General features: G+C 44.1%; 1 protein-coding gene across 1 annotated transcript in view; it reads right to left on the minus strand.

The window, feature by feature from the left end:
• PKHD1 (PKHD1, fibrocystin/polyductin) overlaps window positions 1-14,649 on the minus strand; it is a 435,622-nt gene that overhangs the window by 391,500 nt on the left and 29,473 nt on the right. The window contains exons 14-22 of the mRNA XM_023513135.1: window positions 13,849-13,963; window positions 12,387-12,665; window positions 11,151-11,240; window positions 10,958-11,048; window positions 10,137-10,279; window positions 8,624-8,754; window positions 7,517-7,692; window positions 4,227-4,365; window positions 975-1,102 (exon numbers count right to left, since the gene is read on the minus strand). Coding sequence (XP_023368903.1) covers window positions 975-1,102; window positions 4,227-4,365; window positions 7,517-7,692; window positions 8,624-8,754; window positions 10,137-10,279; window positions 10,958-11,048; window positions 11,151-11,240; window positions 12,387-12,665; window positions 13,849-13,963 — 1,292 coding nt within the window. The remainder of the gene's footprint in view (window positions 1-974; window positions 1,103-4,226; window positions 4,366-7,516; window positions 7,693-8,623; window positions 8,755-10,136; window positions 10,280-10,957; window positions 11,049-11,150; window positions 11,241-12,386; window positions 12,666-13,848; window positions 13,964-14,649) is intronic.

The following is a 14,649-nucleotide window of genomic DNA, read 5'->3' on the forward strand; positions in this document are numbered from 1 at the left end:
TTCTACCAAACAAACAGCATGTCATCATTACTTATCTTTGTTTTTTTTTGTGAAATGTGTGTATTCTTGAAGGTTATAAGTGCTACTCTAATTGCATCCTAAAGCTCTTTCAATATTTGTCGTGAACACTAAGATTCTAGGCAGCATATGGTGTGTCCATTGACTTTAACTCTGAAGGACCATGACTACCACGGACTAAAAAATTCTAGCAAGACAAGAACTGACCTAAGAATTAAATACCTAGGTTCATATCTGGACTCTACCATCAGTTATTTATATGACCTTTGAGCAAGCGTCAGAGTAGTTGGCTGAATGGTGTTCCCACTCCTCCAAAAAAGATACATTAATATCATAATTCTCAGAATATAGGAATGTTACCGCATATGGCAAAAGAATGAATATTTCTTTTTGTGCAAAGATGTGGTTAAGGATGTTAAGAGAAGTTTATCCTGAACTATCCAGGTAGGATCTAAATGCAACTATAAGTATCCTTATAAAAGAGAGAAAGAGGCAATTTTTAGATGGAAAAGGAAGAGGCAGTTTAGCCATGGAGGCAGATGTTGGAATGATGTCCCCAGCAGCTAGAAGAGGCAGGAAAGGGATCCTCCTTAAGAGCCTTCTGAGGGACCGTGCCCCTGACAACAACTTGATTTTGGACTTAATGGCCTCCAGAACGGGGAGGAAATCAATTTTTGTTGGTGTTTCAAGTCATCAACTTTGTGGTGATTTATTACAACAGTCTCAGAAAGCTAATCCTACTCAGTTTCCGCATCTACACAGTTAAATGTTGGGCAGGCAGTAACAACAAGTCCTGTTCCAGGTCTTTAACTTCAAGAAGGTCATTTTTAGACATTGTGAAAATGAAATAGCTGTAAGACTTTCACCCTATCTGACAACCTCATAGGATGCTTTTTGCCTAGAAATGCCCCTCAATATGTAAATGAGAAGGGCTGTACCCCCAATTGCCTCTTTACCAAGAATCACTGTATTAGAAAGTTGGATGTGAAAGTGTCCTCCTAACGGTGGACTCGTCCTCTGTAGTCTCTGTGTTGTCACCTGGTCCAGTCCAGATCCTTCTTCTGTTCCTTCAGTGGCCACAGAGCTGAGACATGTCAGAAACAAGGCATTAACCACAGCACCATCAGAAAGCGCTAATCCATGCAGAACAGAGCTCCATTTCAAAGACCACATCATCCCCCAGGGTTCCAGGCCATGAGCTCAAATACTGAATGTCCCTCTTTTGTCACAGCAGAAGCAAAACATAAATATTAAGATTCTTTCTGTTTATGTAGATATGTATGCATTTATTTATGAGACAGGGTCTCTTCATGTCTGTCACCCTACCTCAAGTGCACTGGCATCATCATGGCTCACTACAACCTCAAACTCCTGAATTCAAGCGATCCTCCTGCCTTAGCCTCTCAAGTAGGTGGGACTACAGGACTGCACTATGACATCTGGCTAATTTTTCCATTTCTTGTAGAGACGAGTCTCCTGCTTGATCAGAGGGAGCAAACTCCTGATCTCAAGCAATCGTCCCAGCTCAGCCCCCCAAAGTACTAGGATTACTGGTATGAGCCACCACTCCCAGCCAGATACTAGGATTCTTAAACAGTTTTCCACCCTTCATGCCACACTGATCTTGGGAGCACAGAGATCCAGAGTCTGCTCTGGTTCTGAAACAGAGTTGACAGAGAACTTCTTTTCCTCTATCCTCATCAGTATATGCGAAAAAGAGTCAGTGTGCCCTGGTCCACAGAAGCTTCTGCCCCAGTATAATTAGCTGAAACATGGCCACTCCAGCTAGCCCAGTTCTTATCCAGCTCCTGTGTACAAACACACTGCCTGCCCAATACTGTTTTTAACATAACAAGTGGTTCCGATAAATTGTGACATACCATGAGATCGAATACTACTCATTCATTGTTATAGTACAAATGTTTGTGTACCACTGTAATTTATAATTTGAAATTGTAACCTTAGGAAGTAGGGCCTTATGGGAGGAGATTAGGTCTTGAGGGTAGAGCCCTCATGAATGGAATTAGTGCCTTTATAAAATAGGCCCCAGGCGGCGCCTGTGGTTCAAAGGAGTAGGGCACTGGTCCCATATGCCAGAGGTGGTGGGTTGGCAGGCTCAAACCCAGCCCCGGCCAAAAACTGCAAAAAAAATAGGCCCCAAAGGGACCCTCCTCCCTTCCACCACATTAAGACACAGTGAAAAGGTGGCATCTGTGAACCAGAAAGCAATCATCATCAAACACCAAATCTGCCAGTGCCTTGATCTTGGACTTCCTAGCCCTTCAAGAACTGTAAGAAACAAAATTTCTATTTATAAACTACCCACTGCATGCTATTTCATCTATGGGCTGTGTGGTCTACTTTGCAGCCCAAATAGACTAAGACAGCCACTAAAATAATTTTGGAAAGACGTTTAATAGAATGGGGAAATATTCAATACATGCCATTAGATGAAAAGGGCATGCTACCAATATGGTATGTAATGTTCAACTTGAGGCTTAAAAAGTAAATATATACATGTATATATGTATACAAAACTGCTTGAGCCAAGGGCTGGTAGAATAGAGATTCAACATGTTCATGGAAGCTCTCTCTCAGCAGAGGGATTATGAGTGACATTTATCTTCTTCTGTATGCTGTTTCAGTATTTCCCAAATTTTCAACAATGGACATAGTCAATTTCTAACAACAATATTTGATAGAACTACCTATCGACTACATTCTGCTATGTAGGCTTAACAAATAGAGTAGCACTGCCTGGGTAGTATAATGGCCAGACTGTCTTGCTCAGGCCAGAGGCTTCTAGGAATGGATAAGGGATGGGAGGAAACTCAGAAAGGAAGGCTGTCAGAATCACTGAAAGTATGAATCTGAGTAACCTAAATTAGCTTCTATCATTTCAGAGTTAATAACTTTGGCATTTAGAGCCTGCCAATATAGTACATCCTAAACAGCTTATGGCTATATAGTATAAACTACTACTTCTAGGCTAAAAGCCTATATAGGACATTACAGGACTAAATACTATAGACCATTATAACACAACCGTAAGCATTTGTGTATCGAAAAATGTCCAAATATAAAGAGGTACAGTAAAAATGTGGTAGGATAATCTTACAGGAAAATGTTATAATTCAGCCTGTTATTAACATAAATATTGTTATGTGGGACAGGACTTTCTATAATATATTGTATATGTATAAATACACATAAACACATATATACATATACATACTGTATGTGAAAGGTAGAGAATCTCAATTTTTCCTATCCTACTTGAGTTTAGGTGAAAAATTAAGAGGAAAGATTAGAGTATACATGTGATCCAGGAGCCTGTAGCAGACTGATCCTTGGTGATCGCTTTGTGAACAAGGGCTAGAATGTTTCAGTAAGGAGGAGCAATGCTTACGGGTATCTAGCGCCACCTGGTGGTCAGTGCTTAGAAATAGCTATTTATGGTCCTTAGAGCAGCGTTGCCCGACCTCTCTGGCACCAGGGACAGGTTTCACAGAAGATAATTTTTCCACGGATGGAGTGGGGAAGACAGAAGGTGGAGCTCAAGCAGTGATGCAAGCAAGAGGGAGCAGCCATAAATACAGATGAAGCTCTGCTCATCCGAAGTGCAACTCCTGCTGTGCCACCAGGATCCTAACAGGCCACAGACCCCGGGGTTGGGGGCTTCAGCCTTAGAATATTTCATCTCACTCGAAAGGATTTCAACAAGAGTGATACATGAGGAATGGAATGAAGGGGAAAAAAACAGGAAACGGTGGTAATGGGAACCCCTTAACAGCAATACAACTATTTTTAAACAAATTCACTAGAAAGCAGTTCTCAGATTGTAGTCCCCAGACCAGCAGAATCAGAAAGTTGGATGTGAAAGTGTCCTCCTAACTGTGGAAACACACTAAAAATGCAAATTCTCAGGCCTTCCATGAACATGTTGAATCTCTATTCTACCAGCCCTTGGCTCAAGCAGTTTTGTATACATATATCCCAAACCTACTGAATTAGAGACTGATGGTAGGGCCTGGCAATTGGGTTTTAGTAAGAACTTCAGGTGAGTCTGATGCTGCATTCTTAAGATGGAGAACATTGCTTTAAGTGATAAGACAGATAGCATTTCCTTATAAATGTCCCAGCTCTGTGTCCCCCAAGGCCACTCAGCGATCCCAAGAAGGGGAAGGTGTGAAAAAAACATTCCTTACCATGCAGAGATGAGTGGGAGCTCCATGCCACAACCAGCCAGCCAGGAAGCCACACTGTAGACTGGAGGGGACCCCTCCACGGAGACTGATTCCACCAGGTTCCCGCCTGGACGAGCTGTTCCAGAATCAGCTTGAGAAACTAGAGGGAATAACCCAATTATTATCGAGTAACTCAAGATGAGAGACTTGCTGCATGGAAAATCCCAGTTGAGAGGCTGTTACTCAGATTGTAGCACACATGTAAAGCACAGATTCCTACCTGCCTACTCCAATTTAGAGCACAGGGAGAGGAGGCTGGAGGACCCGCTGTTCAGTTTAGCGCCAGAGAGAAAAAGCAAGGTCATGATTTAAGGGAATAATCACTGATTCCACACCAAAGTTCAATAAGCCCTTGGCCAGCCTCCCCAGCTCTTGGACCCACCCATACACAGGCAAGCTATTGCAATGCCATTCTTTCCTCCTTCCCTTCCCACACCCCCTGGCAACTCCAGGAATGTTCAGCTGATCATTCTTAGAAACTCTGAACACATGAGGCACATCCCTGAGGTACCTGAGTGTTATCCACAATGTGGAGTCAGCACATGTGCAGAAAGCATGATCAAATCTTAATTTTTCCACTTCTGTTGGGTACCCCCTCAGCTAGTCTGGATAAGCCCCCTAAGCCTCGGTTTTCTTATTTCTAAAATGGAAATTATGACATGCCTGATTGACAGCTATCTGCATGGCAAGGAAACTTTAGTGAGCCTACAGATTTTAAATGACCAGAACAATAGATTTTAATATTCTTTTCCTCACCTAATAAGAAGTAAAAGACTACTTCTTCCCTAAGACTGGTTACAATTGAGATTGTAAAGAGTTCAAAGGCAACACTTTCTCTTTTTTTTTTGCATTCTGAATGCCACTTTATTTCTTTTCCCAATTAACGTGAGTAAGCATACAATTAGGCCACATTGCTTGCATTTGTAAGGCAAAGCCTAAGTTGTAGCTATCTCCCTCACACAGGAAGTATGCCACACACCTGTGCGTTGTTCCCACTGGGGAAGAACCCACGGACTCCCCTGTCCCCCGCTGCCTCCCTCTTGGATTCAACTGAGTTTTCTTTCTCTCCTGTGAACATGTTGTTACTCTGTAAGTTTCCAATTAGTATTGAGTAGATGTGATGCCTGCCTTCCCTTTCTTGTTATAGTTTACTCAGGAGAGTGTTCTCCAAATCCATCCAAGTTCTAACAAAGGACACAAAATCTCCATCTTTTTTTGAGTCTGAGTAGTATTGTACTTGGTCCTGGGCATACAAAGATGAATTAGATAAAGATGCTGTTCAACACACGAATGGAACAGTACCCTTAAGCTTATTCAGCTTTGCATGTCCAGTGCTTAGCACGACACTAGTCACAAAATAGGAGGTCTGTAAATTATTACTTGCTCTGCTGGGTAGAGAGTACCAAGATTCTGCTCAGGCGCCAATGGTCACTGGATTCTGATCTCCCCCACATTCCAGCTGTGTGAATTGGAGTAAGATACTCAACTCCCTTTACCCTTGTTTTCCTCATCCATTGAATGGGAAGAACCGGACCATCTCCCATGGGTTTCTGGGAACTAAATGAGAAATAGAATGGAAACTACAGAAGAACTAGGGGACATTAGGTGGGACAACGTAACAAATACAAAATTGGTCAGATAAATGACGTGCAATTAACTATAAATATTAAGTTCAATTGTGTAGTCTATGTTGTTATTAAACAACCCTCAAAACAAAGCTGGCGCAGCAGGATAATACGACAAAACGGGAAGCAGACCCCAGGCCGCTCCTCGCTTCTCTCCTGCCTCCACACTCTCCCTTCCTGCTGTCCCCTCCCCTCAGCCCCTGCAGGATCCCAGTTACACAGAATTTGGGGACAAAGAGGTGGGGGTGGTGAGAAAGGGCTCTGGATCCTTGGCTTCAAGGGTTTGGAGGGGCAGGATGGCATCAAAAAGAAAGAAAAGAGAAAGTGAACAGCACACACCATGTGACCCTGCATTTTCCAACCAGTGGGTGCAAGTGTAGGAAATGCTGATCCCCTCAGCTTCCTGGAAATGTGGCAGTACTGGGGGTCACCGCAGGCCCCAGCCCCTCATCCTAGGCACTGACACGTTCAGGCGGTCACCGCAGCACACCATTTCAGTGCCCTTTTCTCCATGTGCCAGAACACAAACAGGTTTTGGAGTGACAAGCAATGACCCAAATGCCCCCAAAACACTTAAACCGCTGAAATAGATAAGGGCTGGAATTTTGATGGCTATCACAGATGATGCAATTCCAGGGTGGTACTGAGCCCTCTTGCGCCCACCTCCAAGTTCCCTTGCCTTCAGCTTGGCAATTTTTAGGCACAAGGCTAAACATTTGCATATTTTCTAAATCAAAATGTAAACAACTGTGTCCCCATGTTCTCCCTGGAGAGAGAAAGAAGCTAGAAAAACAAACAAACAGAAAAAGAAAACAGCTCAGCTGTTCCTCAAAGTCACAAGGAATTTGACAGAAAAGGAAAGGTGAGCAGAAGTCGGAAGCCTGGAGGGCGGCATGTGTGGCCAGCCTCGCAGGAGCCCTGAGGGGGACTTTGTCCCTAAGACCAGGGAGCCAAGCGGAGGTAGGAGAGACCACTGTGCCCAAGAGAGGTTAAGGGACACTTCACGAGGAAAGGGCCAGGCCTGAGCTCTGGAGAGAGAGAAGGGACAGAGGCATTCTGGGGATATGACAGAACTCTCCAGCTTTCACTGAGTCTGCCTTGAAGGTGGTAAATCAGGCCTATGTCCCATTTATGGGGCCAGATGTTGCTGTATTCCTCCTGGCCCTCGGTATGACAGATATTAACTCATGGAGAGGTGGGAAAATCCTGTTGGCCTAACAATAATGACAATAAAAATAATTACTTACATTTATTAAGCACTTACCCCAGTCAGGACTTGTAATAAGTACTTTATATTAAACTTTGGTTAATCTTCACCATAATCCAGTGAAGGGGAGGGATTTTTATTATACCCATTTTACTGACGAGTAAACCAAGTCTTCTCAGCAAGACAGTAGTAAAATTAAGGTAAGAACGATCACTGGTGAAAATGGGAGAGAGACTAACTAGAGAGTACGGAATCAAGGGCACACAATCCCAACCCCAACTGCTTTCCAGAACCAAGGCTGGTGAGATGGAGAATCACCTGTTCCCTCTACATTAAAACAACAGTGGCCACCCACTCAAGGAAGCTTGAGTAGGCATTTGTCAGACAGGCCCCTGGCAGACAGCAGATGTGATGATCACCTGTTACGTTTGTGTCTGCAATAATAATTTCATCCACAAAGAGCAGACCCGTCTCCTGAGCCAGGGGCAGAAGGTCAATCTGATGAACCCGCACTGGGGAGTCTTCCCGAGGTGGCTGGACATCCCTGGAATGCCGCACACATGTCTCCCAGAGGTCAGTGCAGGTGAAGCGCCATCTGAAAGACAGTGCAGGGCAGAGCTGGGCCTCTCGGTGAGCACTGGCCATCCTCTGCCAACTGGGCTCTCGCTCCCAAACCTGGGGACCTGAGGACTCTGCAGCCAGGAGGGTGCCCCCCAACTCCCATGCACCCAGACAGTCCTGGGTACCATGGTTACAAACATCACCCCCTAGATGGGCTCAGCTCAGCTTTTGATGAAACCTCAGTGAGTCACATTTCTAAGTCAATCATTCATGACACTCAACGTTAGAGCCTTTTCAAATTACAATTGGATTGTGAGTCTCAATCAGATTATACATTGGGCTCTAACCACAGACAAGATGGATAATCCTAGCATTATCAGACTCATTTAGGTTTAAAACCACTTATAAGGGCAGTAAGAAATCTGTGGGAAGAACACTGAAGCAAGAGATCAAGAGGCACATTCTTGGTACACATTCTTGGGGCCCTGATTTTCTTCAAGAATGTTCTGTAAGGCAGTGGTTCTCAACCTGCCTGGTACTGTGACCCTTTCATACGGTTCTTCACGTTGTGGTGACCCCCAACCATGAAATTATTTTCATACACCTGTATTTGTACGGGGTGTATGTGATGGTTTTAGGTGACCCCTGTGAAAGGGTCATTCAACCCCCAAAGGGGTCTCCACCCACAGGTTGAGCACCTCTGCTGTAAGGTCTCTCCCAAACATGGTGTTCCATGATTCTATCCCTCTGAGAAATGTCAGACTCCTTCTAGGAAGTGCAAAATTCCTGACCACTAACTTCTCTGTGTCAAACTTCTTTGTCAAGTAAAATATGTCAAAAGTCTCAGCTTAGGATCTGAGACCCAAATATAAGACTGTCAGTACGTCCAGTGAGCCACTGTCCCCAAGAGAGCTAATACTCGCAGCTGGCAGAATTCCCACAGCACCTCCTTACCCATTAGCTACCTCTCGGGACTGGTCATCGTGAGAGTCCAATCACAGGTGACGTTCTTCTGTGTCACATTGTGAAAGCTGGTTGTGTAGGACACGGTCATCTTCACGATCATATTCGTGTGGCCTTTGTATGCAAGACACAGCTACAGACACCAAATAAGTCCTTCAGTTCTATGAGTCCAAGAAGCAGCTGCTCAAACAATATGTAATGAGGACTCCACATCCCTGGACCCCAACCACATGCTACAAAGATAGACCAGTTACTGTCCCCTGGAGTTTACCAGTCTGCCTGGAGAGGCAAATAACTTAGAATAAATTATTATTTATTCACCTTAATAAAGCTGGGGGAAATGCAATAAATATTCTTTTAGGGCCAAAAAAATCTCATTCAACAGTTTCTAAGTGCCTAGCCCTGTGCTCAGCTGTAAGAATTGTAGTATCTCAATGAAAAAAACCCTATTCTAACCCAATGACCTGTGCAGCCTTGAGCAGGTCACTCAACCTCTCTGACCCTAAATCCTCAGTATCCCCGGTCTCTAACTCAGTTATGTGGACAGTTATCTGGCACAAGAAGAACTTAGAGCAAGAGTTTTCAACCTCAGAACTACTGACATTTTGGAAGCTTGATAATTCTTCACTGTGCCTTACAGGAAGTCTGGCAGCATCCCTGGCCTCTACCTAGAGGATGCCAATCGCATTTCCACAGCTGTGACAACTGAACATGCTTCTCTATGTGGCCAACTTCCACCTGAGGGGCAAAGTCACCCCACTGGGTGCCCCTGCAGTGGAGGAGAAGCTGGGAGGGGCCCTGGCCTGAGCCATTGAGTCCTGGCTCCCACTGGGCCAGACCAGGAAAGGACTTAAAACTACTGCCCTATACTCTGCCACCCAAGCAAAACTCATTCTTCAAGGGGCAAATAAGCTGCACTTCTTATTCAAAGGGCAGCAGAGCCATTGAAGCAAAGGCTCTAAGAGGTGCTCAAGAAATGTGTCAGTCAATTCGACCATCCATAATAACAATAGCTAAAGTAACAATAGCCTTCCCTGAGTCCTTACCTCTGCATAAACACTTTATTAGAGGCTCTCATTTAACCTTCACCACTGTCCTGAGAGGATGACCACATTATTACCCATTTTACAGGTAAACTAAGATATAATGTACTTTAAAAAGCCATTGAGGGCACACAGGGTGTAGAGTTAGGATTTGAAACCAGATCATCTGACTATAAAATCTACACTCTTTTACTCAGAGATTAAAGAAAACATTGGAGTTAAATCTCGCACAGGTCTCAGAGCTCATACAAAGGCCTTTCTAGATGACCTGTTGGTCTAGATGACCACCATGTAAGTGTGGGCCAGCAGGGTTCATACCTGAAACAGCAGTTAAGAGACCTAGAACCTCAGCCCAAAGTGTCATGGGCCAGTCACAACGATCACTATGCTCTGTCTTTTCAGTCTCAAACCCAGATAATCATACTAATCCCTCCTGCCCTCCTGGCCTGGAAACGTGAGGGCTGCTACTCACATGTGTGTGCTGATCTAACCAATAGCCCTTCTGGGAAGCTGAGGGCATCAGAACAAGGTGTCGAGGCTGACGGAGGCTGAACCTGCCACAGAAAGGCTCTGACCCACTGGTGAGGTCCCCATCAGAACTGGAAACTTCTGGACCTGGATGTAATTCAGATTAAAAAAAAAAATACAAGTGTTGATATTAAACAAGAGAGACCTTCCCAGCATGTGTGTGGGCAGTGGGCTGCAGGTTCACCATGAGAGAGCTGGGCAGGGCTTGGGTGGCTGGCACCCCCAGCTTGAAGGCTCCAGCCGTGACAAACCCATTCTGTCCACCCTAGAGCATCAAAAGCCATTCCCATGCTCTGTGCACTAAGACACGAAAAACTATTGAGAAGGAAAAAGACAAGGAACATCGATCAGAATTTAGTTCATCTTATTAGCAGTTCAAAAACATACCCTCACATTTTAAGAATTTCTTAAGACTGCTTTCTTCTGTAATAATGCCTCTAGATGCAATTAGAATGGAATGAGATTTGGACAGTTTGTGCTGTTTCTTTATTTTTATTCTATACCCCTAACCTTTGCCAGTGCATGGCATTGGAAGTATCCAGGGAGTGCTTCACCCCCTAACAGCTCAAAAGGAAAGTCAGACGGCAAATCTTTCCTTTCTGCTGACCCCCACACCATCCATCTCCCTCCCATTGACACAGCCACTCCCTTGCCCACTCAGGATCCAAATTCAGTGCTCCCAATGAAGATTGTTCCCATTTTGTGGAAACAAAAAAGACAATGATGGAAAAAAATAATAGTAATTTGTCAAAAGATGCACAGTACCTTGTTCAAATCCAAGCCTCAGTAGGACGTTAGCTGAAGGAGGTTCCAGTTTGCATTTTACTGCAAGTAACTCCTCAATGGTTGTTTGAATCTATCAAAAAGAAAAAAAAAATTCCAGGAATGTATATCATGGGCATAAAGACCACCCCAAGTTCCCTTGCCCCACCCCTCATTATGTGAAGAAATTTCTCACCTGATGGGCTGTGGCATTTGCAGGGATTGGCTGACTAGAAACATTGTCCCACATAAGGAAGAAGTTTCCGCTGCCTGACACGTTCAGCACCTACAAAGTCAACAGAGACAAGACTAAATCCGGGCACTAATTGGGCTAGAGAACCTACGTAGGAACACAGGGCATGCTTCCTCAGCTTCATAATTACAACTTCTTAAATGCACTATCATCACCTAGAAAGATCTGAAAACACAGCGTTTCACCTAATTGAGAACTTTTCTTGGGACAATATATGCCTGTCTCCCTATTTACTTGTGCCCATTTTCTTGGAATATGGGATATAAAGGTTGCCATCAAATGGCACACTTTCGCCCCCCTCACGACCTGCTTTCTCCGCGGGTAGCCGGGTGGGCAGAGGCATACACAGCATGTCACCCACACGCAGGGCCTTCCCAGGTGAGCAGAGGCATACACGGCACGTCACCCACACGCGGGGCCTTCCCGGGTGGGCAGAGGCATACACGGCACGTCACCCACACGCGGGGCCTTCCCGGTGGGCAGAGGCATGCAAGGCACGTCACCCACACGCGGGGCCTTCCCCGTCTCTGCTTTGCCTCCAGCACACCCAGAGTGGAGCAAGAGCTGTGCAGCTTTTAATCTTCTAAATCACTTGCTGTTTTCTACTTTGCCCTATGGTTATTTGTGTGCATGCTTTACTATTAGACTAGAAGCTTTAGAGATAAGGTCCATATTAATTTGCCTTTGTACACCAAAAAGTGTACACAAAAAGTACATCAAAATTGTTCAACAAAAACATGAGGCACAATTTGGGGACCCGAAGGACATGACCTTCACCAAGTAGATTCAGAAAATGTAGCATATAGGGAAATCGGACCTGACTGTGTCAGAAACTAAGGAGTTTCATGTGTATGTGCTCACATGCATGTGTGTGTATGTGTGTGCATGTGTGTGTGTGTGTGTTTAAAGGACTTTATGTCTACTCTGGGGAATAAATTTCTAAAAGAAGACTTACTTGGGGACTTAAATTCTTAAAACTTATTCAATGAGCAAGCAAGTCTCAATAATAAGACTACATTTTTTAAAACATCATCAAAATGTCAAATAGATATCCTATTTCTTTGGCAGCACAGTTATAATTATAAGTCACGTCCCTGGCTCCCAGTCAGTGGTCTTCTGCTAGGCAAGACTTTAGTTTTTCCAGAGGTCAGCTTTATGGAACTCGAAAGAGGCACAGACCTGTATTTCCGGAAGCCTCTGGGCTCGGGCTCGGATCTGGTGTTTCTCCCGGAGGTAAGTGGTAACCACATCAGGACTCAGCCAGGTGTTATGAATCTGGACGCCGATTCTCATCCCTGTGCTGGGGGCTATCCCATGATGCTCTGCTTCCAAGTAGTACTTGGCTCCACCCAAGAGCTCCAACTTGGGTGTCTTCTGCTGCCACATCCCTTCACCCCCATGCTGCTCCCAGGAGTCAAACCAGTCAGCACTGCCAACCCCAATGGAGGCCACTTTCACCTATGCCCCAATAAGTAGAGCAGGATCAAGCACAGATCAACAGTCGGAAGCTTCCAGGCATCTCTTTCCTGAACACCAAGTGTCTGGAAGCTGCTAACAATGCCAACAAGAGGCTTTTGAGCTGGTCTGTCTTTTCTAATAAGTTGTCCAGTGGTCTTGGCCTTGTGGTTGTTTCTCTCTCCCTCTCTCTCTGTCTCTCTCAGTTGAATAGTACTCAAATGAGGCAAGATGCTCCTGCTCAAACTGTTCTTGAACTCCTGACATCAAGCAATCCTCCCGCCTCGACCCCCCAGAGTGCTAGGATTACAGGTGTGAGCCACCACACTCTGTTTGGCTACTTGTTAAAGACACCTATATTTATCTTCTAAAGTTGGCAGAGAGATTCCTACATAAAGCTGACTATATTTCTACTCTAAATTAGTGGAAAGGGCAAAGGTTTTGGGGCCAGACAAATCTGGGTTTGAATCCTAAATATGCCTCTAAGTATCCAAGTAGTCCTGGATTGGCTATAAATCTCAATTTTTAAGCCTAAATTTCCTCATCTGGAAAAGATATATATATCTTTATAGATAGAAAGATAGGTCTCAACAGACACATGGTGAAGATTAGAGACAAAGTAAATAAAAGATGTAGGGCAATGCCTGGCTTACAGTAAATGCCCAAGGAACAGCAGGTGCCATTACTCTCAGCCAAATTCTTTCTCAAAATTAATGTCCCTGGGCACTGATGGCATGTCACAACTATCTGTAGAATATGAGAGCTTTATGAAACTAATTTATAGCTCTCAAATGAAAGCTACAACTTAATTCTAGCCCAAGAATATGGGGAGGGGGTAGGGAAGGGGAAGGGAGAAGAGCGGCTGGGTGGTGGGAGGGTGACTGGAAAGATCACCTACATGGTCTGTCTAACAAGGGTGCAAGTGAACTTTCCTAGAACTAGAATATAAATGTTTTGACACAATGACTAAGCAAATGACATGAAGTCTATGTTAACCAGCTTGATGAAAGTATTTCAAATTGTATATGAAAACACTATACTGTACCCGTGTTTGCATTAATGTATACAGCTATCATTTAATAAAAAAAAAAAAAAAAGAATATGAGAGCTTTAACCTTGCTTCTTTCTTTCTTCAGGGTCATAGGCCTAGGGACAAATAAGACAGAGATGAGAGGAAGTTAACTACCTTAGTCCTCGGCTCCTCTGACCCACTCAAATGCAGGGAAGCTTGGCTGTCTGCCTGGATCCAGAAAGTGTAATTATTTGTCTCTGGAGCCACAAAGAACCCACTGAGCCGTGCTCTGTAAAGTAGAAGAACACAGAGTCAAGCAAGAGCAACTAAGGTCTGAATCAATGAACCAACAAATGGTCACCCCTGTACTTTGTTTTTCTTTATGGTAATGAGGGAGATAAGCCTGATTCTTTTTCTTTCTTAAATCATAAATGCATGCATTAATGCACTTATACAATGTGCAGATTCGATATACAATGTGGAATGCTTACATTGAACTGATTAACCTAACCCACCACCTCACTTACTTAGTTGTTGTGGTAAGACATTTATATGCCACATGACTGTCCAGGTGTCCTAGACAAAGGTACAGCACCTGCATAGTATCAATATCGCAATCCATCTCTCTACACAGGCCATAATCGTGGAATGGTGTAATCACAGCATAGGCCCACACGGAGGCTAGCTCAGAAAATCACCTGACCTGGCCAGAAGAGGCTCTGGGCCACAGTCGAAACTCTATCAATAGCAAATATTCTTATTATTAGAAATAAAGAGAGATAACCAATAAGAATTTGCCCTGAGCCTACCAGGTACCTCAACACCTCCAGAAAGTATTTCTCCAATTAAAAAGTTATGGTCCACAGAGAAGAGTTGATTAAATGTGTCAATAATTTCAAATGAAAAGCCATAACATAGATCTTTGAAGAAGATTGCAGGCCATTTCATAAAACATTTTTGAAATAAGAACATTTT

This window comes from Otolemur garnettii, unplaced genomic scaffold, assembly GCF_000181295.1.
Source record: "Otolemur garnettii isolate 467f Iridium unplaced genomic scaffold, OtoGar3 scaffold00035, whole genome shotgun sequence".
In the NCBI taxonomy this organism is placed as follows: domain Eukaryota; kingdom Metazoa; phylum Chordata; class Mammalia; order Primates; family Galagidae; genus Otolemur; species Otolemur garnettii.